At 41.3% G+C, this 26656-nt stretch overlaps 1 protein-coding gene across 1 annotated transcript; it reads right to left on the bottom strand.

The window, feature by feature from the left end:
* Positions 1–11080: 11080 nt before the first annotated feature.
* On the bottom strand, positions 11081–26602 carry DCLRE1A (DNA cross-link repair 1A). The gene is made up of 9 exons (XM_009087173.4): positions 25507–26602; positions 22524–24014; positions 21038–21171; positions 19721–19839; positions 18081–18224; positions 17051–17196; positions 15929–16083; positions 12482–12623; positions 11081–11852 (listed from the first exon to the last, which is right to left on the bottom strand). The coding sequence occupies exons 1-9, from the start codon at positions 25919–25921 to the stop codon at positions 11686–11688; spliced, it is 2913 nt and encodes a 970-aa protein (XP_009085421.1). The 5' UTR covers positions 25922–26602; the 3' UTR covers positions 11081–11685.
* Positions 26603–26656: the final 54 nt, after the last annotated feature.

Below are 26656 nucleotides of genomic sequence, written 5' to 3' on the forward strand. Positions count from 1 at the left end.
TCTTCCTGAGCTGCCAGACATCTTTTGTTGCTGAAGTACAAAAAATGGAGAATGTGGATTTTGATTTATGTCCTAATAACTTATTTTGTGGCAGGAATGGCATGTATTTGGCTTATATTTCATGCTGCCATGTATTTCTGTTACATGGAAGAAACTGAGGGTCAGATAATTTAGGTGACCTTTACGCTGTGTCTACTTTTCATTTCAGCAGAAAATACTGATTTGTGCCTCTGCTCACCTCTTTGCTACAATGATTGAGTAGTGAACTCCTAATCACTTAGAGGTGGGCAAAGAACCAGCATTTGGACTAAAGCTGTGTTTTCCCTGGATTCTCCTTAGATACAAAAGGGTCAAGTGAGCCAAGAGCTGCAGTGTTGGAGGAAAGGCTGGAGTATAAAATGTTGTGCAGTGATTCAGGTTCCTTTAGTGCCACAAAAATACATCCAAGGCATGACAGGAAGAAGAGCTGGTTGGAGAAGGAATGTGTCTGGAGCCCCTTTGGGTTCATTGACAGCCAAGATAAGCCCTAAGTGAAAAAGGAATGAATGGATTTGGGAGAGGGAAGGGCTGGCCTGCTCTGTGAAAAGTAAAGACAGCTGGAAAACCCCAGAGAGGAATGATGTATCCGAAGGCATTGCTCTCACCCCAATGCAAACAGAGCTCACTGTTTCTCACAGAGAATGTTTTGGTGCTACCAAGCAGTACCACAGGGATGTCACTGGTGCAGCAGGATTTCCAGAGCAAGTGCTCATTTGTTTCACAAGCAAGGATGTTTCCTGTAAATATTTATTTGTGGATATGCCTTCCTCGCATTGCTACCATAGAAACATGACCAATTTTCAGCTGATAGCATACCAGAAGGAAATTGATAAGGAACTGCCATCAGGAGAGCTCCAGTGGATGCCAGAAGGGAGTTTTGTCCTGTCCTAGAGTGACCTCTGTTGCTTACAGCACCGTGGTGTGACATGGCAGAACACATTCCTGTGCCCTGCATGAGCATGGACACTTTGTGTGGGAATTTTTACACACCCATACTGCTGTAAAATAGATAGTGGCAATATACAGTGGTGTGGCAACAGACAGAATCACTGGGTTTGAGGACTGATCATTTTATCTTGCCAGACACGACCAAAATAACTACTGGGTTTAGCAGGCACAGGATCACTGATATTAAGAGATCTATATAAGCTTTGATTAAGGTGAATTTAGCTCAAAGGAGGTATTTATCCAGCCTCCAACAGAATAAGACCAAGCTGGCTACTGAGGTTAAGAACTACAATCACTAAAAATCAGCATTGGTGCAACTTACTTCAGCAGGAAATATGAAAAATTTGCTGGAGTTTTAAAAAAAATTGTTATAAAATTTTATTCAGCTGAAGATGAAAACAGCATCATGTAACTCAAAACAGGCAAACACAAATATGTATATAATCTATTCAGACTCAGCTCCTGTTAAAAAGATTAATTTCCAGACTGAATGTTTCCACAGCCTGTCACTTCTGCCTTTGAGATAAGAGTGTTTGGGACTTGCTTGTTTCTCAAGGTGGAAAGGATCACATTTTGATTTTTCTGTTTCAGTGGTGTTCAAAGGCCTCTTTGTGCTGAATTCTGCATAAATACAGAGGGAACTCCCAGTTCTGGAACTACAGAGGCTGAAAATGGAAAACACATTCCTTGGGAGCTCTGCTCCAAAGCTGCTATGGGAGTCCTTTGCTCTGCTGCTTTGAGCACAGCAGATCCATTTCTGCCAAAGGAGCCCCTGAGGGATGGGATGGCTGGCTATCACTGTCCAGGGCTTCTTCCAGCCCTGGAACTCTGCCAGTCTGCTAGGACAGTCCTCATGGCCTGAATCCTAAAATCAGAGATCACCTACTTCAAGAGCATCTACTGAGGATGTTGTCCTCAGTCTTTCCTGGCCAAAGTTTGCCTCAGCTCTTCTGAACTTTGGAAAAGGAAAGCCCAAATTTTCTGTGTTGTTCCAAGACTCATCTCTCTGTAAAATCAGAAAATTATTTTCTAATATTTATCCTAGACATTTTTTTTTTCAGAAAATTAACAGGATTTTTTCTTGCCCTATTTTCAGTGGGCATAGGGAACATTTGGATTGTCACTGTCTGCACAGAAATCTTCATTATGGAAGATATTTTTTCTACCTATTCTCCCTTCTCTTTTTCTTAGACCAAACATACTTCATTCTTCCATCATTGTTTGAAACAGTTCCTGAAAATGGTAAATACTTTGTGTTTCCAGTTATGGATGAACAGAGGAGGTGAGAAATCGAAATTAAAATCAAATTGAATTCAAAGAATTCAAATTCTTTGGATTTCTTTTTGATGAAATTCAAAAAGCCATGAAGCGATTTCCTAGAACTTTAGGAAACATTTCTCCAAAGAGGTGAATTAGTGAAGAAGATCCCCCTTGGTGGTGGGAGAAGAGCCACCTCCGTGGAACTTGCTGCTGCAGCAGATGTTGAGCACTGCCTGCTGCACCTCTCAGCCATGGAAGAATGTCACTTTTGGACAAAACCAGGATTTGGTTAGATATAGCATGTACAGAATGATTCCAGAATATTTTAGAGAACTGGGGGATTACTTCTGTGCTTCAGTAAACAGTTACTCCATAATGTGATACTCCATTATTGATCATTATGTCAGTTTGCACAATGCTAAATGCAGATAATTAATGTCACATATTGGCTGATTCATAACACTTACAGAGATTCAATGTGGAAATTACATTGGTACAGTAAATTCTGGTAGGATGTGTGAAGTTGTCTGCCCACATATGATTAATAAATGTCCTAGCACTTTACAACACATTGTGTGCTGCAAAAAACCTCATTTTCTCCGTCATGGCCCCTCCTTGTCCTGCAAAGATTACCTGTAACTTCCCAGTAATCGGCAGCTGAGTCACTTAACAGCCCATTATAAAAAAAAACTACACTTAAATAAAAATTTGGGTTGTTTCCCTGGCTGTTAATTTGTGGCAGGTTCCTATGCTGCTCTCACTCATTAGTGGCTGCTATTATTTCCCCGTGGATTCCCAAACTTGAATCATGCTCTTTCTACTCCAGCACCTAGCTAGGAAGATGGCAATTGCCCAGGAGAAAAGCAAGTCCTGGAAGAGAGATAAAGTCGTGGTAAGGGAAGTCTCTATATTGATGTGAGGACATTGAAGCCAAGGAAAATAAAAAGCCCTTTGAACAGAAAGCACAAACCAGAGCACACAACCTCCACTCTTCCTGCCAAGGGCAGCACTCCTGAGAACTTGGAGTCATCAGGTGACCAAGAGAGCACAGGTCCTGCAGGAGAATGAGTCCAGCCAGGGAAGGGTATTTGTGCAGTGTCCACCCTGAAGTGAGACAGAGACAAGCTCTGTGTAATGCTTAATTCTCTTTTTAAGAGTCCCTCCAGCCTGGGGGATTGGAGGGATGTCTGTATATGTGATAGGGATATCTAAATAAATACCTACATGTTTAACAGGGATGTCTAAATAACAACCAGGCATACTTCAGTGGGGGCTGGAATTTCTGCAGAGGGATGCAAAGAGGAGCAGCTGCAGTAAAGGACAGTGATGATACCCTGCACACTGCAGAGAGTGGATCTGTGGTGAGCTGGGGACACCAGGTGCTTAATCTGTGTTTTGCCCCAGATTTTCTGGTGGCCTCAGGAGAGCCATTTCCTCACACACACTCAGTAAAATTTAAGGAGTGGTTTCAGATACATTTGTATTGTGCTGTCTCTTACCATGAATGGAATCTCCAGCACCACATTCTATACCAGGAGTTGCTTTAGCTCCCAGAAAATTCCTGGAAAAGCCTCCATCAGACCTGTATGTCACAGGGATGAGGTGGGCTCATCAATGCCCTGTGCTCCCTGGGGAGATGCTGATGTGCTGGTTCCATGCCAGGGGAGAAGCCATCCTTGATGTCCTGCAGGAACTGGCCCACCTGAGTCCCTCCAGGCACTCTGTCCTGAGGAAAGGTAGGGTGATGTTCCCACTGCCCTGCAAGGAACTGGCTCACATCACCTGTGCTGCTCATGGAAAGCTGCACAGCAGGGACTGTGGAAATCTTCTCAGCCACGTGGATTCCTCCAGCATTTCAGGTCCTTTAGGGGACACACTGATATTTACAAAGGTGTTTCCCTGCTGGTGCTCCCTTGGTCAGAGCAGGGGCTGGAAAGTGCATAGACTGACTGTCTGCCTTGGGTCTCTGGAGATGACAGGGAAATCTAAGGTGCTCCAAGGGCTTTTTTGGTTTGTTTCCCAGGGATGAGCACTTCTTCCATAGCCAGCCACTTCCCTCCTGCAGGCTGGCCAACAAGTCATTGCGAAGAACTTGGGGCATGCCAGGCAGTTCCTAGAAATGCCACTGGAATTTTGAATGTTCCTTTTGGCCCCTTACCCCCTTCTAATTTATTGCATCATTTAAAGAAGTGGAGAAGCCAGACAAGGTTGATGCAAATCTTTCATTCAGGAAAATCACTTTAAATGAAGCCATTCCTTCACTGTGAGGACCCTCAGTGGGCAGGAGCCCTGTGCTTGCTGCTGACAGCTCCTTGGTGGCTCCATCTTACAGCAGGACCAGCCCTTTGGGGGGCACCAAGCTGCTCTGGTGGCAGCAGGGCTGGTCTTGCCACAGCAAGTGTCTGGCCATGTTCAGTTCTTCATCCTGAGTTGATCTGTGCCTGGGAATTTGTTTTGTTTATAACCCAGCAGTGGAGGATGAAATCAAGCATTGGTGGGAGCATTAAGATCATGGCTATCAGTGGTGATAATCTCCTTTTAAAATGTTGGATGTTTGTGATGTTCATCAGTAGGGACATCACTGAGCAACATCCTTTTTTTATTTCCTGCCTCTGTAAGTTTTCCCAAGAAATCTGTTTCTGTTTCTGTCTGTGCCTATAAAACACAGCATAAAGCCATGGTTTATAAGGCTGTTGGAAGGATACTACCTCCTTCAGTGAGGAGGGTTGCCCAATTTTTTTAACCAGGAGAAGCCAATGTATCTGAGTAGTTGGTCCTCAGCAGCATCTACTGATCAGTCACATATTCTACACCAATAAACTTTTTGCCAAAATAACCTCTTTTGTATGCTAAATGTCCTGAAAGTACATGCCCTACAGGAATTCTGGCCTTCTGTCCTCCAATTTGCCCCTCTTCTATTTTATTCAATGTCCAAAGTCATTCTTCACAGATGTCACTTTACTTCCAAGCAATTGCCCTTGTGCTCCAGTTTCTAAGAATAAATATGAATTCTGGCAGCCTAACATTTCTGAGGAATCCCCAGTAGTGGAAAAGTAGCTGGGGAGGGGGGTGAACAAAGAGGAAGGAAAACTCAGTCATGAGGAACAACTATAAACAGCAAGTGGGACTGTGGATGGGGAAAAAAATATATCAAAGATGGGAAAAGAGGAGTTCTCTGCTGTAAGTACATTTTTGTTATACTTGGTTTTTTGTGTTTTTTTTTTTTTTTTTTAAAGTCTGCTTCAGGTTATTTCCCAGCATCAGACAAGTGGCTGTAAGTAGCACCTTCCCTCAAGGTCAGCTAAAACATTGAAATAACCCAGAGTAAATATGTGTCCAGTCTCTCTGGCACCTGGATGAAACATCCCCTGCACAGTGCTCTGGTCACCCTGGGACCTCTCCATCCATTTGTCTTTTTAAGCTCTGCCAGTGGCACACATGCTGATGATCACAAGGCTGGGAACAGTGCAGGGGTGTTTTGGCACTGCAGCCAGGGGACAGGAGGGTGTCTGTGCCTGCAGGGGGGTGGCCACTGCTGTCATCCCTGAAGGGGACCCACACCAGTGACCCACAGGTGTCAGTGGGCTGTGGCAGCACCAGGTGATGTTAGCTGTCCCTCTGGCTGTGTTTGGTGTGAAAAAAGGGGGAATGAGGCCCATTGGAGTTCCTGCACTGCCCCTTTCAGAGCCCTCACAGAGCAGCTCGAACTGAAGCTTTCAGGAGCAGGAGTTCATGGCAGGTTCCTGCCCTGCTCCTCCAGGAGGGTCAAAGCCACAACACTGTCAGGGAATGGTGCCCAGCAGGGAGGTTTAGAAATGTTCAGAATGACAACATTGCCCTGAGTCGCTCTAGCTGGAGTGGTGGGGTTTTGCTGGTGGTGCTGCTGTGGGCAGGGAGGATGCAGAGCCCCAGCTCCCCCTGACAGCAGCTCCAGAGCCATTCCCTGCTTGCCTCCCACCCTGCTGTCCTCAGCCTGACTTTTCCCATGTTCTGAGTCATCCTTTGCCCAATGAGCCCAGGGGACACCCCTGCTGCCCCCCACCCCACTGATCTGCTAGGGCACTTGGGGAGTTAATCATTTCCTAATGAGCTGTCACTAACTGCACCACTGTCCTGCTGCAATCACCCCTCTCCCTGCCACTCCTTGGTCAAATACTGAATACTTTGGGCTTATATGGCAGAAAATCAGGAACCTTCACCCACTACTGAAATGTTTGTCATGCCCTGGAAGGCATTCATAGTCCATAAGAGCCCTGCCATGACCCACTGCCCCCCAGGCTGTCAGTCCATGCCCCAGCCATTCTGTGGGTGCCAATGGCCCCTGCCTGGCTGCTGGCCCCACAGATGAGCTCCAAGGAATGGGCTGGGCTGGGACCATGAAGGTGTTAGTGGAAAACCAGGCGCCTGCTGTGCTGCAGAGCTCAGTTCCTCAGCTGGTCGCTGGGTAGCAGCACAAATAACAAAATTTCAGCTTTACCTCCCTTGTTCAGGCAATAGATGTGACCAAGAGCAGGGCTGAGAGCCAAGTAAATAACAAGGTCTCAGTAACAAGAGAAATCTAGCCTGCCTTTCTCTGATTGAAGAAGCCCTGCTGAGATAAATGCTCCAATCCATCTCTTCTCTGAAGCAGGAGCTGAGAAGTGGGTCAGACCCTGCTGCTGGCAGTGCTGTATTTGGGGAGGTCTCTGCCAGGAGCTGACAAACGACTGGAGCCAGAAGAAAAAAAAAATCAACTTTGCTTCTTACAACAGAGATCACTGAAATCATGGCTTCTGCAGGAAGGAAGATTGTGGTGGACAAGTAGGAGGGGTGGGAGGCAGCACCAGCCAGCCCTGGTCTTGCTGAACTGGGCTCCAAAGTCACTGCTGCTGGCATTTGTGTCCTCGTGTCACCTTCTCCTCCAGGACACTGCTTCTATCTCTTTTTCCCTGAGGTGGTGAACTTTCTTCTTCCTCCATCTCTAAGCAAGACAACGTACAGAAGGAAAGGTGAGCAAAGTTGAACTGAAATGCCCAAATGGGAAAGCTTAGAGGTTTTAAAAACTGCTTGGTTTATATAAGGACATATTGGAAACTGGCACAAACAAGTGTCTATCTGCTCTGAGATACCAGACCAGATGTGACAGAGTGGAAAAGCCTTTTCTCTGCCAGAGTATTTGCTGGAGATTTGATAACAAGGTGCCATTGTACAACAGTGGGTAAAGGTCCAGAGTAGAAAGGAGAAAGAGAAGAGGTGGCCAGGCAGTGCAGGGCTCTATCCTTGTGGGCTGCAGCTCCTCCACCAACCCTCCTGCCTGCAGACAGCAGGTAGAGCTGGTTGGATGCAGTGGGCAGGCAGCAGTCAGCTCTCCTGTGCTGTTTTCCTCCTCTGCAAACAGTGACAGACTGTTTTATCCCTTCATTTCTGTCAGAGGCTGAGATATCCTAGCTTTTCTCTGCACTGCTGGAGAGAACATTAAATTCAGCACTCTAAATGCACTTTTATAATCTGTACCACAATGTGAAACTTAAGTACAAGACCTTCAATTTTTAATATTGGTACTGACAAGCTTTCAGTATTTCCTGTGAACTTCATTCATGCCAGTCAGAATTCCCACTAATACTGTGTGGTTCACAAACATTAATACTGAATTTTTGCAAATACACTTGGTTTGGAATAGTAGCTATTGAATAAAATTTCAAATTGCATCATTTCCCTATAAATTCTTAACACAAAAGGATTTATGTAACCCACCCTTAAAAGTAATGATCTTATTTGTTTTGGTTCTAAAATAAGAAGCAGCTGGTTTTCTGTAGCCAAGGGAGGATGGAAATGTTTGGGCAGCATTCTCTTGTTCTCCAAACTCACCTACTGCTTTTTTTTTTTTCTCTACCAAAGAAAAGTCAACAAAAGTTATTCAGACAGAGAAAACACATCAAAGCAATAACTGCATCTTTACCCTGACATGGAAAAACTCTCCCACAATCCCCCCAAAGCATTGAAATTGAAAATTCATGTTCAGTCAAAATCGATCCCTAATTGCATGAAGGATGTATCTGAAGTCACACTTCCTTAAAAAAGAAAACAAACTTAAATGACAATTTATCCTCACAACCTTTACAAAGCTCATAAGAGCAGACAGGTTTGAACAAATAAGAGCAATATCCTTTAACCATGCCAATGGCATCCCAGTTCTTTCTCCACTCCAAGCTGCTATCAATTGTTATTTCACATCAAGGTTTAGAGAAATACCAGCACCTTGAAATTCCCTTTAGCTGCCCCAATGCTTTTATTCTGCAATATTTCACATGTGCCTTCCCAGCAGCCTCCCCAGTGGTGGCCACAGGCCGTGGGTGCTTTCATTTATCACAGCCAGCATGAAACCCAGTGCCAGAGCCAGCACAGCCAGGAGCTGCTCTCCTCATCTCCCCTCTCTCCTCCTGCTACCCTTCTCTAACAGTTGCTTTTAGCTCATTTATCTGCCTATAGGGGTGATATGTAATCAGAGCAGGAGTCCTGATGGGAAATACAAAGTGATCCTTCAGAGGGGCTGGCTTTGGAAGCCAATCAAGCAAGTGCTACAGCTGCCCTTGTCAGTGGCTGTGCCTCCTGCCCTGAGCCTGTCAGCCCCAGACCAACAGGAAGAACCTCTGGGATGTTCACAGCCCATCTTGCTTTAGTGAAATCTGGTGGTGTTTGTGTCAGTACAGGCTGACTCCTCCATGCCCCTGTCCAGGGGGCTTGGTCTAATGTTTCTATGGCACCACAGAGGTCTAAGTCCCCTGCACTGACTGTGAAAAGGTGGCCCTTTGCTGTAGTCAGAATCCCCTCACTCAACCAAATAAATACTTTAATTCATCCATCTCTAATGCCAGCACTACCCAAAGACTGAAAAAAAATCCAATTCTTCATTAGGAAAAGCAGAGCTAGAATCAAAGTCCTAATTAATGACATCTGTACAATAACACTGAAACTTGGTTTATGCCAGGGCTGCACTCCCCAAAGGACTTAAACTGCTGAGATCAGAGAGATGTCCCTTGGAACCACCAAGACAAGAGGAAAAGTCTTGTCACACTTCTTCCCACAAAATTCTTCTTAGTTATATTTAGTTTTCCACATCTGTTTGTACGTCCTCCCACTCAACCTAATCCTGTTATTAATCTTCTTTATAATAAAGAGAACAAAAATAATTTATTCCTGAGATTGGATACTGGAAAAACATTTTTTCCATAAAATGGAGGCTAAGTAAGTAGGTAAGATGGAGATCTCCTACCATGAAGGTGGATGAAGTGCTGCAGAATTCATCTACACACAAAAACCAGCTGGTGGAAGTGCAAATACAAACCAGTGGGCCAATGCAGGAATACCTACAGCCGAACAGGGAACTGGAAAAAGCCTCCAGCACTAAAGACCTTCTGCTACGCTGACTGAAATGAGCCTGTGACCACCTGCTCCCCATCAGGGCAGGATTCACTGGGTCAGTCCAGCAGATGCCAGTGCCAGTTTCTTCCAAGATACACCATTCCTGGGGTTAGTTTCAGAAATCAGTTTGCTTTTAAAAGAAAAAGACCTAACCATTAATTCTGAGTAACAAGCTAGAAACTGATAGCAGGAGGTGAAGAGCCACACAGAGGTAACAGGTGCCTCACACACATCAGGCTGCACTGAAAGTTGAATTGTTTGGGTTCAGAGTTACCAGTGGCACAAACTGAGGGATCTGCAAAAGCAGAAACAGCATCAGCCCAGTGGGAGCCCCCCCACCACACACACTCATTCTCTGTAGGAACAGTCATTCTTGAAAATGCAACTATGAAAGCAAGAAGACGTCCGAGTTGTGACCAAGATTTGACTCTGGGGTGCAGAGTCCAGCTTCTCACACTCCATGCAAAAATTAGCAAAAAGGCCCTGAAGGCAAAAAAACCCCATGCATAATTCCTTAACAATTCAACTGGTAAAAACAATTGCCTGCCAAATAGAATCCCCAAATTTGCTCTGATTTGTACAATGCATTCATTCAGGTTTTGTACTTGCAAAAGCCATAAAAGATACTTCACACACCTCAAAAAGGAGTGGAATCCTAGGAATGAGCACTCCAGTCCAAGACAGTTACCAGTTCTTGTGACAGCCAGCTAGCATGATGCATGATGTAAAACAAACTTCAGATTCCTTTAAATGCTTAAATTAAACTGAAGCATTTAACAATGCCTTATGTCAGTGAAATACTCAGTCACAATTCTCTTAGTACAAAGCATCTTTTTGCCATCAGTTCCTCAGTTATTTCTCTCACAAAACAAATAAAACAAGCGACTTCACATTACAGAGCTCATCACTCAAAGACAAGGATCTGTTTATACTTGCACTGATCATTAAAAAAATATTTTTACAACATAAAATAGCATTGAGGATTCCAGACAAGCCACTCTGAGGGGCTGGGGAATGACTTCTTACATGTGATTCTACCCTGGAACTTTGGAACAGTTTTTATTTTAGTGATTAAAATTTTACTACTGTGCCTGCATGCACCCACATACTTCAGTACATAAACACCAGGCAGATGCAAAAAAAAAAAAAAGCAGCACTGGATGATCTGGTAGGAATCAGGGCAAAAAATGCAAAGTGAAATTTACCTTTCTTGCTTTTCCAGAATTCAGGTGACAAACCTGTATATAAACAACCCTGCAAACCCCAATGGAGATTGCATGGCGAGGAACCACTTCTGTGCTTTGAACACCTGCTGACAACTGGCCCTACAAACATACACAGCACATTGACCAAAGACAGTGCAGACAGATTGTTCAGGTTAGCAACTCTGGCACTGAAATAAAGTGCATTTTGCTCACAAAGAACACATAGGTATAAGACATACTCTTTATTTTAAAAAAGATCACTTAAAAAAAAGGCAAATCTTGAGCAGAATGTAGAAGTGTCTTCGTAAACAATTGTCTAAAGTACATACATATGCTGCAGGAGCCTAAGTCAATACTCTCTCACAAGTTAAGTTTTTTAAACAATATTTAAATCACCATAGTCAGTTCTGCCTCATGAAATGAGCTTCTCCGAAGCCTGAGTTGACAGCATGTGACATAGGCTTAGTATCGTCTCATTTATTACAATAACTTATTTTCAGAAATTATCCTGGAGACTGTTGAATCCCCAGCATTACACATCTGAGCATCTCCACAACCTGAGGAAAATTAAGAACAGGGGAAAATGAGTAAGATAAAAATAACCTAAAATATGAACTTGCAAAAATGGTATGTTATGGGGAAACAAAAAGTAGTAGATACACAAGAAAGCAAAGTGCCTTTTTTTTCTTTTCCCAAATTTATCTTTCTTCAAAGAATGGCAGTTTAGTCCTCCCTAAAGAAAGCTTCATGGAAAAGGGAGATAAATAAAACTCACAGGAACCCAATCCCCATTCCAGTCCAATTCCTTTGAAATATACATTCTTCTTTATATTTATTTATGCCTATTGCCCTCGGTCATCCAGTCTCTAAAATGCATTTCCATCAAGCTTCTGTCTCTCCAGTCACCAACATTGACAGTGGGGATGATTTTCTGTGGCTTCAACCACTGAACAAAACGCTTCATTTCCAGGTAACTGCTGTGTTCACTGTAAGGAATCCCTGAAATGAAAACAAATCACAGCCATCTGTCAGGCCACTGAGCTTCCTCCAAGCCTTCCAGCTAAGAAATACTTTAGATAAAAGGTTTTTTTTAATTCCTATTTGGGATCTAAAGTTTATAGCTAAGGTAAAACTACCTCCCTACCTCCAATTTTCCCTTCTAGAAAAATTACCTTGCATTAAGTCACCAAGTCATTCATCAGCACAAGCTAAGCAACATCAGTGACCTGGTTAAAGGAATGTTAAGGGTTTTAGCTCAACCCACCAATAAGAACTGCGAAGAGGACACATTCTCTCAGAAACAAGTAAGACAGAATGGAATCTTGGCTCTGGAACTACACTGCCACCAGCATCAGTCAGGCCAAGACTCCATCCCTGAAGTCTCTACCTGTATCAGGTGAACGTCTTTATTTGCATGACAATGACAGGTGCAAGATGTATGTAAAAATCTGCATTTATGGTGTTCTCAATTACTCATTTCACAGACCCCTCCTGAAGAGACCTGTTCAGTTTCTCAATGAAAGCACCAGAAAAAGCAGCAGTTACAAAATCAGTGGAAGTTTCCAGAATAAAAATAGGAAAAGCATCCACATAAAGCCAAATGCACTGAATCTTTGCCACTCTTATACCATATATAGTGATTTTTCCTCTTGTCTGGGGCTTGATATCCTCCAGAGAAAGGCATGAATCAGAGTAGGTCCACCCCGTAGGTTTGAAAGCCAGAATTTGATCAAAATTCTCAGAAAACTTATTCAAGTGATCTTGCAAGCACTGTGGAAAAAAAAAAAAAGAACATATACTTAATCCCATTAAAGAGCTAATTAGACTAAAGGTTGGCCATTTCATGATGGAGAGGATTCAGACTACATTTTATTTTCATGTGCTGGTGTTTTTTTATTTTAATGAGTATCTACCCTGAAATGATTAATGACAAATATTGACATTTTGTCCCTTAGGATCTCAATTTCTTCATCTGAATTAGGCACATATGAACAGCTATGCATTACAGATTAGAACATATAAGGAATAATCACACCTTCTTATAAATCTTGCTCCACAAATCATTCATTTCCTCCTCTAAACTAGAGGTCAGCAGCTGAGTGGAGATAGAAGATGGAGAAATGCTGCTTCAGTGCAAAATTATAACAGAGGTTTTGACACCTGCTTATGCCCACAAGTAACCAGATTTAATTAATCTACCCAAAAAACTTACAGCAAGCCAGTGCACGAGCTAAGTATTGCTCTGAGCACTAAACCATGTTTTACCACCTCTCCAAGACCAGAAGGAAACCACCTCCCATCTTCTCACTCTAAAAAGGAAATTACCTTGAAAAATTTCTAAGTATGTACAATCCCATGCCTGCATAAAGCAAAGTCAGTATTGCTTCAAGTTAAAAAGAGAAAATCAATTTCATGTGCCCTGTATAAATTCTTACAGGCAAATTCCTAATCTGAAAGCCCTACAAGGTTACAGAACTCAAAATCAAACTTTATATTAGCAGGAGAGAGAGGAATACAAAATAAAGGCTGATTAAAAAGGAGGGTAGAAGGAGATAGATGGTCTGTGATAGAAAATTATCTAACCTGTCAGACACTTGAGAACTCTAAAACAGGGCAGCAGAAAGTTGCCACATTTAGCAACACCTTCAGTATAATGACCAGTAGCAACATACAGAATCCATCAAAGCAGGTACATAAAAGCACTTTTAAAAACTCTACCACAGAAGACATTTAATTCAGCAACAGGAATTATGGCTCACTGCTGTGAGTTTGAATACACTGTGAATGTTCAGTTCTCACTTGATTAAAGGTATAACTGTAGCAGTCTAATTCTCCTTCACACTTCATTTTGGGAGCATTAACATAGATTAAGGTAATTATTCACATATTTTCTCCCCTTGTTCTAATGAAATCTAAATATAGTACTTCAAATGCAATGATTATTATATTAACAATGCCAATCTGCTTTTGAGTTTTGTTATAAATCAAGTGTGCAACAGTCACATTAGGAATGTAATTTCAAGCTTATAAAAAAATTATCTGTGCATTTCAATCACTTTCACTTCTGAAAGTCTCACCTCAATGCCAGAACAAGACTTTGCTGAGTTAAACAACATGAAAGATTCACAGACCCACAGAACTCAGTTCCAAGGAAAGTTTCCACCACATAGTCAAGTTAGGCAGAAGCCTCAATTTTTGAGTTGCAAAAAAATTGTTTGTTGCAAAAGAACCATGCATGCATTTCGGAAAAGATGGCCTCTTTCCCCAAAACAAATGGCTGCTGTGTTTGCTCATAACAAGTCCATTTTAAACACACTCCAATTTCTTCATTTATTGCTTTATCCAACACTCTTCTAAACCTTCACCCTTTTGAATGGAAAATGTATTTCACTGCTACACCAACCTCCTTCAATCACCATGACAGCCTGATATTCAGAGTGTCACTAAAGTCAGCAGTGTACACAAACAGATTCCATAAGATAGGAAAAGACTCAAACATGATTAAATATTTTATTTACCACCAGCCCGAACACCATTTAAACTCATCTGGCTTATTCAAGAACAGCCATTTGTCAGTACATACAGCAATCCCTGCATTTTACAAGGGTAAAACCAAATACTGCAGTGAAGTACCACAACTCTGGATTTGTTTTTTTTGGTTTTTTTTTTTTAATATTTTCTTAATATATCTCAAATCCAAAAGTAAGATAAACAGCATTTAAAATTCTCCACATTTTACTGACAGTACATCCCACCCAAGCACTCCTCTAGTGCAGCCTCATTGGTACTCTGAAGTGTCCCCAGCATGCCCAGCTCCCATGGACACATCAGCACTCAGCTCCACACCTGAGGGCACCTGCTGTCAGACCAGGACTCTGACCCACTGGATCATTGTGCCTTTCATCTTTCCTGGCCCCTTTCAGGCTCCAGGCATGGCCTTTGTCACACTGGAGATTTGTCAAGAGCCTCCTGATTTCAGAGGTGAGACCCTGCCTGACACAACTGCCTCCCTCAGGGAAGTAAAGCTGCCCTTGAGGGTTCCTCCACCCCTGAAAGTCCAGCTGTGTCAGTATCCATGCATGCTGGGACAGGTGACTTAGCAACCCAGAAATCTGCAGAAGAAACTAAAATCAATTCCTGTTTAAGACAGCACAACACACTAAAAATAAATCCATACATATTTCCATTACTCATTTTCTGCTCCACCAGGGAAAACATCATGGAATAGTTAAAGCATTAAGATACTAAGTTCCATCTCCTGCAGCTCCATCCAAAACATATAGCCTTTTTTACTCCTTTTTAGGTCAACTCTGACCTCGACTTGTCCTGCAGCTACATACCATCTTGGTCTGAAGGATTTGCTTGAGATGGCACAGCAGGCCTGAAGCAAAACAGGAAAATTAATCCAAGCCTGTAAGGCATAAACAGCCACTGGTTCTTTTCTTTCTTCCAGGTTACTTTAATCTAGAGCCTGCTGCTTTACCTTACTGCCCTTCAGTATTTTGTCTATCTAGAATAATCTAGGAATTAGTCACTATTCCAAACACAGAAATTCCGAGAAAAAATGCTGAACAACAAAAACTCAGTGTCTCAAATCTCAACTTAAATGAAATCATGCTTTAAAATTATCTGGTTTACTTTTGTGACAAATATTAGAGAACTGGTAGTTGGCCATTTTCATAGGCTGCCTCAAAACAGATGCTCACAGGCAGAAAATCCTTTTAGACTTTTCCTCCACTGGACCAGGTAAAAGACAGGCTGAAAACAGGAACTCCATGTGACAATATATTAATTGCTAAAAGGACAGATCAGGCAGTCATTACATAAATCTACTTCAAAAAGACCTGCAAAGAGCTGGTCTTTGAACAAGCCTCACCTTATCTTGTACAAGTACCACATCGTGTTTGGAGAAGTTATTAATGTTTAATTGCATTTCATTCCCAATGTATTGCTACATGTCAAAGCCCCACTAAATAAATATGATCTGACAAGAGGTTAAAAAGCACCAAACAAGTTGGGAAGAGCCAAGAGAATTTTACTAGCATGTTCACCAGCAGTCCATTTTCTGAACTTACCTTAAAATTTATTTGCATCATGGGAAGAACATGAAGCAAGGTACCCTTCCAGTCCACACTGATGAGGGAATTGACAGCTGCTGACTCCAAGCACTGCAGGGTTTTGTATTTGTCACGGGACATACTTGCTTTTGAGCCCAGAACTTCAGCAATTGCTTTAGGATTCATTAGGAAGAAATCAGATAAAGAAAATTGTAAGAATTCTTTCTTGGCTTGTTTTGGACAGTCCTGATTATTGTACAAGACAATTTTTACTATTAGAAAAGAAATCCATATTCAACAGGATACAGTGCTTTGTATCCTAACATTAAGAAGAGAATCCTATAATGGGTGTTATAAACCTTTGTCCCCTACATTTTAGCAGCAGAATTTTGTATGACAATTGGAAAAACAAGGAAAAGTACCCTAATAAATTCTAAGTCACATTTGTTTGGTAGAATGTTACTGAAGTGAACTAGTATTTACCCCAAAGATGCCAGAAACATGCAGGTTTTGGAATATGTGACAAACAGCCCACATTGAAGACAGACTAAATTTCAGTGAGAGTTTTGTATTGATGATTTTAAATATGCACAAATGGTTCACATCTGATTGCTCTGAAGCAGACATTTGGGCAATCATGTTGGTTCCTGGTGCTGTAACTGAGTGAAGCACAGCACACAAGATCTTCACTTAGTCAGAAAAGAGATATTATATAAACTGGAAGGAAAAGCTCAAAATAGAAGTCTAGTCTAAGAATAACATCCCTTTGCTGTTTCTTGAAATTATTAACAGCAAAAATGTCATAAAGACCTCATTTATTTATTTTTAATTGCTCTTAGCAATTTTCTCACCACAATCAATTAAAGAGGTTCATACAGTTAGTATATAAACTGGCCACATGTATATTCAGTGTGGGGGGAAGGTTGTAAACATGGTAGAATACTATTTCTTTCAGAAAGTTAAAACTTATTGATTAAAAAACTTAAATAAATAGCAGGAAGATTATTAAATACATTTGATTTCTTTACACTATATCTGAACATTCAGACTAAACAATCTTTATATTTTCAAGAAAGCCATCTTAGCCACTAAATTAGACATTAGATTAGTTATTTGATCCACTACTTTTCTTTTACATACCTAAGAAAACTTTTTCTTTTCCAATGGAGTAAGTGCCACAGACAACTAGAGTTCGTGGGTTTAAAGTCACAGTCTCAAAGGCAATGTTGACAGCAAACTGGATAACTTCTTGCTGGGCAGGAAAAGTGTACTCAGGGCTACAGTATCTGGGGCAGGGAAACAAAATATATCACTTTGCTACAAAAGAAAAAAGACATCTGAAATTGCCACTAAGGTCCTCAAAACTCCATGTACTCAGGGAGTGAAAAAGACATTACTCTTCTATATAATAGCAGTCTATTAGAAACACTGAGGTGTCCAGATGAAATTGTTGCAACAAAAATCACACTGAGCATATCAGTGTTTTCTCTACAACTACTCACTTTCTGGTACTGAATTCTACATTTTCTTCTTCATAAATACCAAGTGCTCTTGCAAGCTAGATATTTCTATCACGTCCTGATCATTATATCTATTTTTTGTCATACACACAAACCATAATATAAGTCATTACTCATTCACAGAAACATATGGGACAGAAATGAAAGTCTGCAGCTGGGCATTAGTCATCATTCACACAAAACCAATTTTATATAAATGAATCAGAGGAAGGTCTAATGAAAACTCCCAAAACTGATTCAGCCTTTTGGCATTCTTTCACCTTTGAATTCCTTCACACCTCTTTTAATAATAGAGTTGAATCCACTGCAAGCTAGTGCTCCATAAACCTCCTGTTTTAAAGCTGAACCCTTAATGTATGAGTTTTGACACCCTAAATTTAATACCACTTCTAAATAATAGGTGACCTGAGCAAATACTTCAGCATTTTTCCACCACCCACTTTCATTCTCTAATGTAACAGCATAGCCAATGAACAAGCTACACATACATGTACTTTTATTAAATCTTTCCTTTATTCAACACTAGAAGTAAAAAGTGTTACCACAGCAATGCCATTTATACTTACATCTATTTGGTTCCTATAAAGCCTTACTAAACTGAAAAGACAAAGAATAAATTAAGAAAAAAAACCAATTTCCAGCCAACTCACGTGGTATCAAGGTAAAGGGTCTGGACTTTCTGGCCCATCAGAGCAGGGTAGCGCTCCATGGAAGGGTCTGCTCTGAAGTCCCCAGTGTGCAGAATAACAGCCCCACTTGGCAGGTAGAAAAGGATCATTGCTGCACCTGGACAACTGAAACAAACAAAAAAGCCCCACACAAACTATGTCAGCTCTCTATACTGATAAACTACTTTAAGAGAGAGATCACTCTTCAGCAGTAGAAACATGTGCAGAACAGCATTTTAGATCATAGCTGCTACAGAGACTAATTTAGCTAGAAATTCCTGATTTCTAAAGGAATTCTGCAGCTAATCCTATGGCCACTCACAAGCTCGAGTTCTCACCTGAGATGGAAAGAAGAAACAAAAAACCCATATCAACAATAAAGCAATCAAACATTAACTGCCTTTTTGGGATGCCCCACCTTCTAGGCATGGCACAGATCCTGTCTCAGCTGCAATCATTCTATTATTTGATTCAAAGGGGAAACAGCACCCAAAGAGAAGCAGCATTCTTGCTCAGGAGAAACCGAAATGTATTGCTGAAGATTCATCTTCCTTCCTGCAGGACTTACTGGAGCATTTTCTTTTAAATTCTATTTGCAGATTTTAAATGCTATTCCAGATCCAGAATTCCCTGTTATAAATACAACTCCCTTACTGGTGACAGTGACTCCATTGTGCCTTCTGCAGCTGCTTGCCAAAGCTTTCTGAAGGGCAAGACTGGAAAACCTGAGTGGGACTATTTTAGATATCAGTCACCTGCAAAGGGTAAATGAAATCTCAAAAAAAAGAAAAGCTGGCATGAAACAAAGTGAAAAGGACAGAATCGGTGAACTCTTTGAGAAGCTGAACTTTGTAGCTAAGGTATGTACAGCTTTTAAATTGGAGCAGGGAATCAGAGACAAACAGAAAAAATGAGAAGTATACAAATTACATAAGCAACAAGGCTTCCTTCATTCCTAGAGATGGTTCTCAGAGAACTTAACTTGGAGTTCTATCTCTCCAAGTATAAACAAATCCTTCTCTAAGCAATGTTAAACCAGCTGTGAGACAGTCCTGCATTTCAATATATGTACTGCAGGGAAGGGAGTCTTCCTCTAGCCCATGGCCAAAAAAAAGTACCAAGAGGCAGAACAAGAGCACAGGATTGGAAGTCAGGTGCTACTGAATTTTAAATCCAGCATTACCACATAGTGCCTATCTAACAGAAAATCTCATCCTTTCTCACCAAATTCAGTAGAAATTTTGTCCAGGTTTCTACAGCCTTTTCTTCAAAGTCCAATTTTCAAAATATTACCTAGGTTATGTCTCTCACAGGATCCAAAGTACCACAAATTTCTTAAGCTCAGGATTTCCCTATCATCTGTTCAAGCTACAGAAACCTAATGTATCTGATAATCAAATCTACTAGGCTCCCAACTAGACACCAAAAACCAAGAAGTGTTCAGACCACTAGGAAATCATTCAACCTCTCAAACAGAAATTATGGAGCTACATGTGGTTAACACAATGTACACAAAAAAAGTTAAATTCAAAAAAACCTGTTTCATTTTTGAAGATAACTCACCTATTTCAAAAGCTAACTACCTGTAAGAAATTTTCCACAAGAAATGCAGTGATACCTACTGATTTGCATCGAGCAACAGCACTTTGATCCCATTGACCACACACTGTGTGTCCATGGGCAGCACGTGGACATACTGCTCCTGGACTCGGAGCTTGCTCTTCACCAGATTGCCAGTTACCTGCAACACAGACAGGATTTAAAACAGGAACAAAGTCTGAAAGAAGCACTGCTCATTATAGAAACAAAAGCTCTCAAAGCCAGACTGGCTTCGAGAGAAACTGTAAGGCCCTGGGTATAACCAAGCCTTTCTGCAGCATTTCAAGTCTCAAAAAGCAAACTGAGAAAAGCTGTCTTCAGGTAGTAAAGTTTTAAAAGCCTGTCTACAGGCTATGGATTGGAATCAGAGAGGATGTAAACAAGGAGGAAGAAGATCTGTTGCAAACTATCAAGTCAAGAGGAAGAGATGGGAAAAAATTTCGTTTAAAGAAGTGAATAAGTTTCACTGGACTTTATCATGGAGGACTGCAGTCACTCCAACTGCAAGGGCAACACAGGACATGCTCCAGGAAAGCACTCCAGGAAGCATCCAGAAAATATCCAGAGCGCTCCAGGAAATATCCAGAATGAACCATAAGCAGTTTTTATGATGCAAGCTCGATGTGCTGATTAGGCAAGGTGCCCTACCACATTACAAGTAAAGAAGAGCTGGTTGGACATACAACAGCTAATGGTAGTCGCGGCTATTCAGCAGCCCAAAGTACAGGACACAAAGCATCAGTCTAAAATAATTCCACTTGCTTAATGTGGAAAAGAGATGGGTCATGCAGAATCTATTTCAGTCTTTCATCACTGAAATAGTTCAGAGAAAATGGAGCCAGATTCTTCATGATGCACACACACACAAACAAAGCTATAATGTCAAGGTGCAAAACCAGAAATTTCAACTGTATTATTAGGGGAAAAAAAAAACAAACAGAAAAGGTAAGCACTGCAACAGGTTGCAAGGAGATATAGTAAAATCTGGCCAGTGTTCAGAATTTGACTGACAAAAGACTCCCTGCAGTCTGATCTAACTTTAAAGGTAGACCCACACTGTGCAGGAGATTGGTCCATGTGACCTCTTATAGATCCTTTTTAATCCTGATTTTTTTTCATGGTATCTAAGGAGGGAAGTTTCACTAATCCTCTTGATCAGTCAAATCAAAGTAAGTGCATTTTTTTTTTTTTTTGTGAGAAATCCTTTCTCCTGTACATATCCACTACATGGACCCAATAAAGGACCCCAACCGCTGATCTTCTATTTACTTCCATCAGTACAAAAGTGAGTACAGCTGCATATGGACATGGTGGTATCTAGTAATCTTGAAAAGCCTTACCTTATTACAGTAGATTGGAAACCTGAAGTTTTTTGTTAGTCCACTGTAGTGGTCAGAGTGAAAATGAGTAAGGAAATAAGCTGTGCAGTCTTCAATTTCTCCATACTGGAAGGCATCAACTGTAAAACCAGTTCCTACAGCAAAGAGGGAAGAGAAGCCAGCCAGTAAACATGCAAAGTTCAGAACCAATTTCTAATCAGATGTAGCTCTTGTTTTGGTAGCTCTTGTTTTTTCCCAATTAAAAGGTAATAGTTACTCTGCATACAACTGAAGGAGCCATTTAAAGATTAACATGTTTTGTGTATCAGTCAACAGTTGCAGAAAGAGATTTTCACTTACCAAAATAAAATTTTCACAAATGGCTCACAAACAAATACTTTCCAAGGTCTCCCAAATATGTTGTTCAGCTGCCCTCTTATACAGATGGCAACTGGTTAAGCAAACAAGACACATTTATCTGCATTCAACAGGTATGCAGTTTGCATTTTGGAAGTTCACATAGATTGAAATCTAATACTAATACTTTAATACTAAACAGGTAACTGCAGCTTAACAGAAATGCATTTTGCAATCAAACTGCAATTCTTCAATTATTCTAAATTTAGTATTTCTCTTAAAGCATGCGATAACATAATTATTAAGCAAGCAACCTGGGGTTTTCAAATCTCTCTGCTGAGATGAAATGTGCCTGACTTGCCATTGTATGCTTTCAGTGTTTGTATAAAGATGTTGCATAAAGACAGATGTATAGAACACAACATTCTCTCTGCAAATCCTTCTTTTAATTACAAACATACTGAGAAACAGTCCTTTTCCATTGGGTTATACTTTCTTAAAACCACCAAACAATGCACAGAACTAATTCAGCTGGTGGCACTCATATTTTTCATTTAATATTACACAAATTTCCCAGATCTTCTAGAACTAGAAAAAGTTCCACTTAATTGAGGCTAGAACTTCTGGTCAAAAAACCAGAGCAGTCTGATCTAAGTAAAATTCCCTAACCAAAAATCCCTCAAGTGTTTGAGAGGTACCAGAGTCAAAACTAACTTTAGTGGTGTTACCATGTAAAGCTTTTTAAGGTGCTGAACCATCATCCTTTAATTTTACCTTATTGCTTGTGGAGACCCTGAGAAATTCTTGGTTGTCTTAACTAAACTCCTCTGCTCTGTTTTCTTTCTTTGTTTTTATAGTTAAATAAATCTTATTTTAATATCATTGAAGCCCAAATGCAAAATCATACTCAATTCTTTTACCTTAGTATTAAGGAATGATTGCTATTGACAACGCTATTTTCAGGCACGACTGAAGCAATGCAAAAAATTAATTTTAGGAATTAGGAGCATGTATCAACCAGATATATTTTAAAAACAATTTAAGAAAGTAGTTATCAAGAGTAAAATACTGAAGTCTAAAATTAGCACAAAAAACATAACACTCCAGCAAAAATAAATTAACCTCTATGAAAAACCAAGTTACCTCTCACCTGGTATTTTCTTGTAGAAGGGGCAGTGTTTTTTTCTTGGTTCTTCACCTGTAGTAGGTAATTCTTTAAATTTTTTTCTCCACCTTCGTTGGCCAGCAGAAGGTACATCTGCAATGGCTTCATTTTTACTTGAACTTTCTGTAACTGCTTCCACATCTTCCACAGACCCCTCAGCCTTCCTTTTTTGCTGTCTGGGCCTCTTTCCATTAGGAGACACTGCACCTGGTATCTGCTTTTTCTCCTTCAAACACGCCTCTCCTTTGTGTTCCTCCTTTGCTTTGGGTTTTAACCCAAAGAAAACACCAATGTCCATTTGTTTAAGTTCTTTGGCAGGACTGGATTTGGTGTTCACAGTTGCTAATGAAAGAGATGGCACTGATTTAGAAGAGATGGGGCTGGGAAAGCACACAGCGGCTGTACTAAGACTTCCTTTTTTCTCCACTGCTGTCTGCAAACTCTCCTGGTGAGCTGTTTTTCCAATTGCACTGGCAGTCATTTTATCTGTACCAGTTAAAATGTTACTTGGCTCCTTCAAAACATTACTCTTCTGTGCCAGAAGACAGCCAGCATCTTCTCTGTCTAGCAGTGATGATGTCCCAGTAAAACTCACGTGTGTAGAATCCAGAGCACAAGCACCAGCATCTTCTGACTCTGTGGCTCCTGCTTTGGCAGCAGAGGAAATGAATTCTGGCTGTTCAGCCTCCCTGTAACTACAAGAAGAACAGGATCCACTGGCTACCACTCTTTGCTGAGGATCTAGATGCTTCAGTGTATTTTCTTCCCCACAGAGGGTTTTTTTAGTTATGAAATTTTCCATTTTTGCATGCTCATACTGAGGCCTCCTCTGTAAGAGAAGTCCATCAAATGTTTTAAATGCCCCAGAATTGGAGTCTTCTTCTGAGTTCTGCACTTCGAATAATTTATTCTGTGATACTTTTACTTTTTCCTCCTCTTCTTCTTCACTTTCCTCAAATGTACTTAGTGGTGAGTAAGAAATTCCATAGTCATTGAAATCCACTCCTGACTGTAGCAGACTTGGCTGACTTGCATCTTTCTCCACACACAGATGTTTTCCTGTTTCACTTTCTTGAGAGGATGCAAAATCAAAAAATTCAAATTTACAATGATTATCTGCCGTCTGTGGAAGCTGAAGTGTCTGCTGAGGTTTTTCAACACCTGCAAAAAAGGAAGTGCTTCCACTGATTCTATTTGGAGAGTTCATTTGTGGTGAATTCCGTACCATTGATGCACAGTCATCGTCTGGGTGGTGCTTTATTTCAGTAGAGGGTTTCTCATTCCCTGAGGTTTCCTCTGCATAACTTGGGGAACAGCTGGGCTTTGCAGCAGTAGAACGTGTCATCTTCATCTCCACAGGGGTTCCCAAAGGGTGTACAAGGTACTCCCCTGCCCTGTTTGCTGCAAGCAGAAAATGGCTGTAACGCTTGTAATGGGATGGAATGGTGGAGGTGCACTGCAGACCATCAGGACACTCTATGGAAAGAGTCAAACAAAGGAGCAATGTTGACACCTTTGCAAGTACAGTTGGCACAGTTAAAATAAAAATCTCACATGACACAACATTTTGTAGCTTTTTCTTAAAAACACAGATGCTGAAGGACAGAAGGCACAAATAAAAAGTAATTTTCAAGCCACAAAGGCCTCTTGCTCTGAGCAATGAGAAGCTTCCAGCCTAAAACCAAACAGCTGCTGCTCATACAGCACTATGTCTGAATTATACAGCCCATTAACAAGAATACTTGACCCTGTTTCAATGATCCAGTAATCACATGGCTTCTGGTTTAGAACTGTCTCTCATTCAAACAACAAGCTCAGAGAAACAGCCAGTGCACTTCAAATATAAGAAATAAACAAATAACCCAAATATGAATTCTGAATTAACCTGAAATTACATTTTAAATTGTCTGATATTACACACTAAGAAAAAAAAGAAAAATCATTGTGCATTTACCTATATGAAGAAAACATTCAGTGTTGAAATGCTAGGGGAAGAATAAACAGCTCTTTCCTAGGCCTTTCCCACTGACAATTTGCCAACCTAACTTCTCAGGCTTTTAAAGCGAATGCATAAACCCACCAGAAGGACTTTTCACCTGTTAATTATGGGAGTAAGAGAGAAATGAGGTGTTAAAACACCTGCCTTAAATTAAAAGCACTGCCAAAATCAGCATGAAAGGACTTACATGTCAGTGTTCTGAAGAAGAAACTCAAGGAAGGTTGTCAAAATAGAAAAAGTTGGTTGCATTACCTAAAACAGCCTTTACTTAGGTTTCCAGACTGTATGCTTTCTGTTTTACAAAAGTTATGAGGTGTATTAAGAATATAAATTGGATACCTAAATCTGTTTAGCTGTGGTATTTCCCCATGAAACTAGAATTTGGAATGTGTCAGTTATATTCTTCTTGTACAGAGCTCAAAAGAAAACAGTTGTCTTACGATACAGGAATGTTAGTCTCTATTTCTATTTAAAATTTCTAAACCACAAGCGAACATTTCAAGTAAATTAGCTTATTTCAGCTTCCAAATATCTACAGACAACTGAACAAATCATGTATCAACATGAATACAAGATAATAAAATCTATACCTAAGGAGACAGAAGCTTCATGTGAAAAGTAGCACCCTTGTGCCTGAAAGTTTTCTGACACTGTCACTGTAACAGGTTTCATTATTTTAAATATGCACCTTCAGTTTGTTGAATGAAACACTAAAACTTTATAAACAGCCATGAAACTTTCTCAGAGTTTTGAGATTAGATTCGGAAATGAGATTTTCATGTCAGATTTCCACGTTTTTCACAAAGAAGCAAAATAGGACTGATCAGTAACAACACAATAAAACATGATAAAAATCATACCAACTACCATTTCAGATTTTGAGCTGAATATAAAAACGAGGTTTACAACAACATTTCGTGAGAAGTTTGTAAGTTTTCTCTGAAGGCTTTTCTCTTACTCTATTCATACCTTTCTCGATGGGTCCTGGAGTTTCCAAACATTCATAGACGTGCCACTGAGGTGTCTGGACCAATAGCAAAGAGAAGGGCATCTGGCAGCTGGGACAGAATCCATCGTGAACAGGCTTTGCATTTTGTGAGCTCTGTTCTGCCAGGCTACCCACACTGTCCTGGGAGTGCACACTACTGTCTTCTTTACATTCATCCACCTCCTGACCTGCCTGTGAGCTCTGCTTGGATTTCTGAGGTGTACCAGTTTTTTCTGTAGATTTATTTTTCCTATTTCTCTTTCTTTTTGGCCTGCCTTTGCCAACACTTACTTCCTGCACAGGAGTGGAGATGCTCTGTGAGTTACTCTGATGTTTTCGCTTCCTAATGGATTTGTACTCCCAAATGTCCTCTTCCAATAAAGCATCTTCAGACATGTCAACACATTAAATATTCCCCTTTCTTTTAAGCAACAGTTCACAAACCTGCCTTTCCTCCCACTAATATATTTTCTCTTCTCTCCACTCTTCACTATCTGAGGAAAAGCTCCAGAAGCCCATGTTAAAAAAGCAACACTGGCCCACAAACCAAGCAGGAGTCCCTGATGGGACAGGAGCATGGTGGATCCTATCCCAAAAATAATTCAATGAGCCTCTCCTACTAGATTTGCAATTTCTTCTGTCACACAGGGCCCGACTCTGCAAGGCCTTCCAGGGTGAGCCATTGCCTTCAGCTCGCCCCCAGCATCGTCAGCTCCACCCGGCCTCGGTGGGGGCAGGAATTTTAAAACAAAACGAGGAAGAATTCAGCTACGGGATCATCATCGGGCTGTCCCGGGATGCTCCTCCGGCGTGTCCCCCCGGAGTGCCCTGTCATGCTCCTCCAGAGGGTCCCTGTGCTGCTCCACGGTGCGTCCCAGTACCTCCGAGCGCCCGGGGTGCTCTCTGGGATGTCTCGGTGCCCCGGAGTGTCCGGGTTGCTCTGTGGTATGTCCCGACGCTCCCGAATGTCCCGAGATGTTCCCTGGGATGTCCCGGTGCTCCCGAATGTCCCGGGATGTTCCCTGGGATGTCCCGGCTCCCGCCGGTCCCGCGGGTGGCGCCTCCTCGGCCGTTTCCCGCCGTGGCCGCGCATTCGCTTCCGCAGGTTCGTCACAGCGGCCGTCGCTCAAC

Source organism: Serinus canaria, chromosome 6 (genome assembly GCF_022539315.1).
Source record: "Serinus canaria isolate serCan28SL12 chromosome 6, serCan2020, whole genome shotgun sequence".
Taxonomy (NCBI): Eukaryota; Metazoa; Chordata; class Aves; order Passeriformes; family Fringillidae; genus Serinus; species Serinus canaria.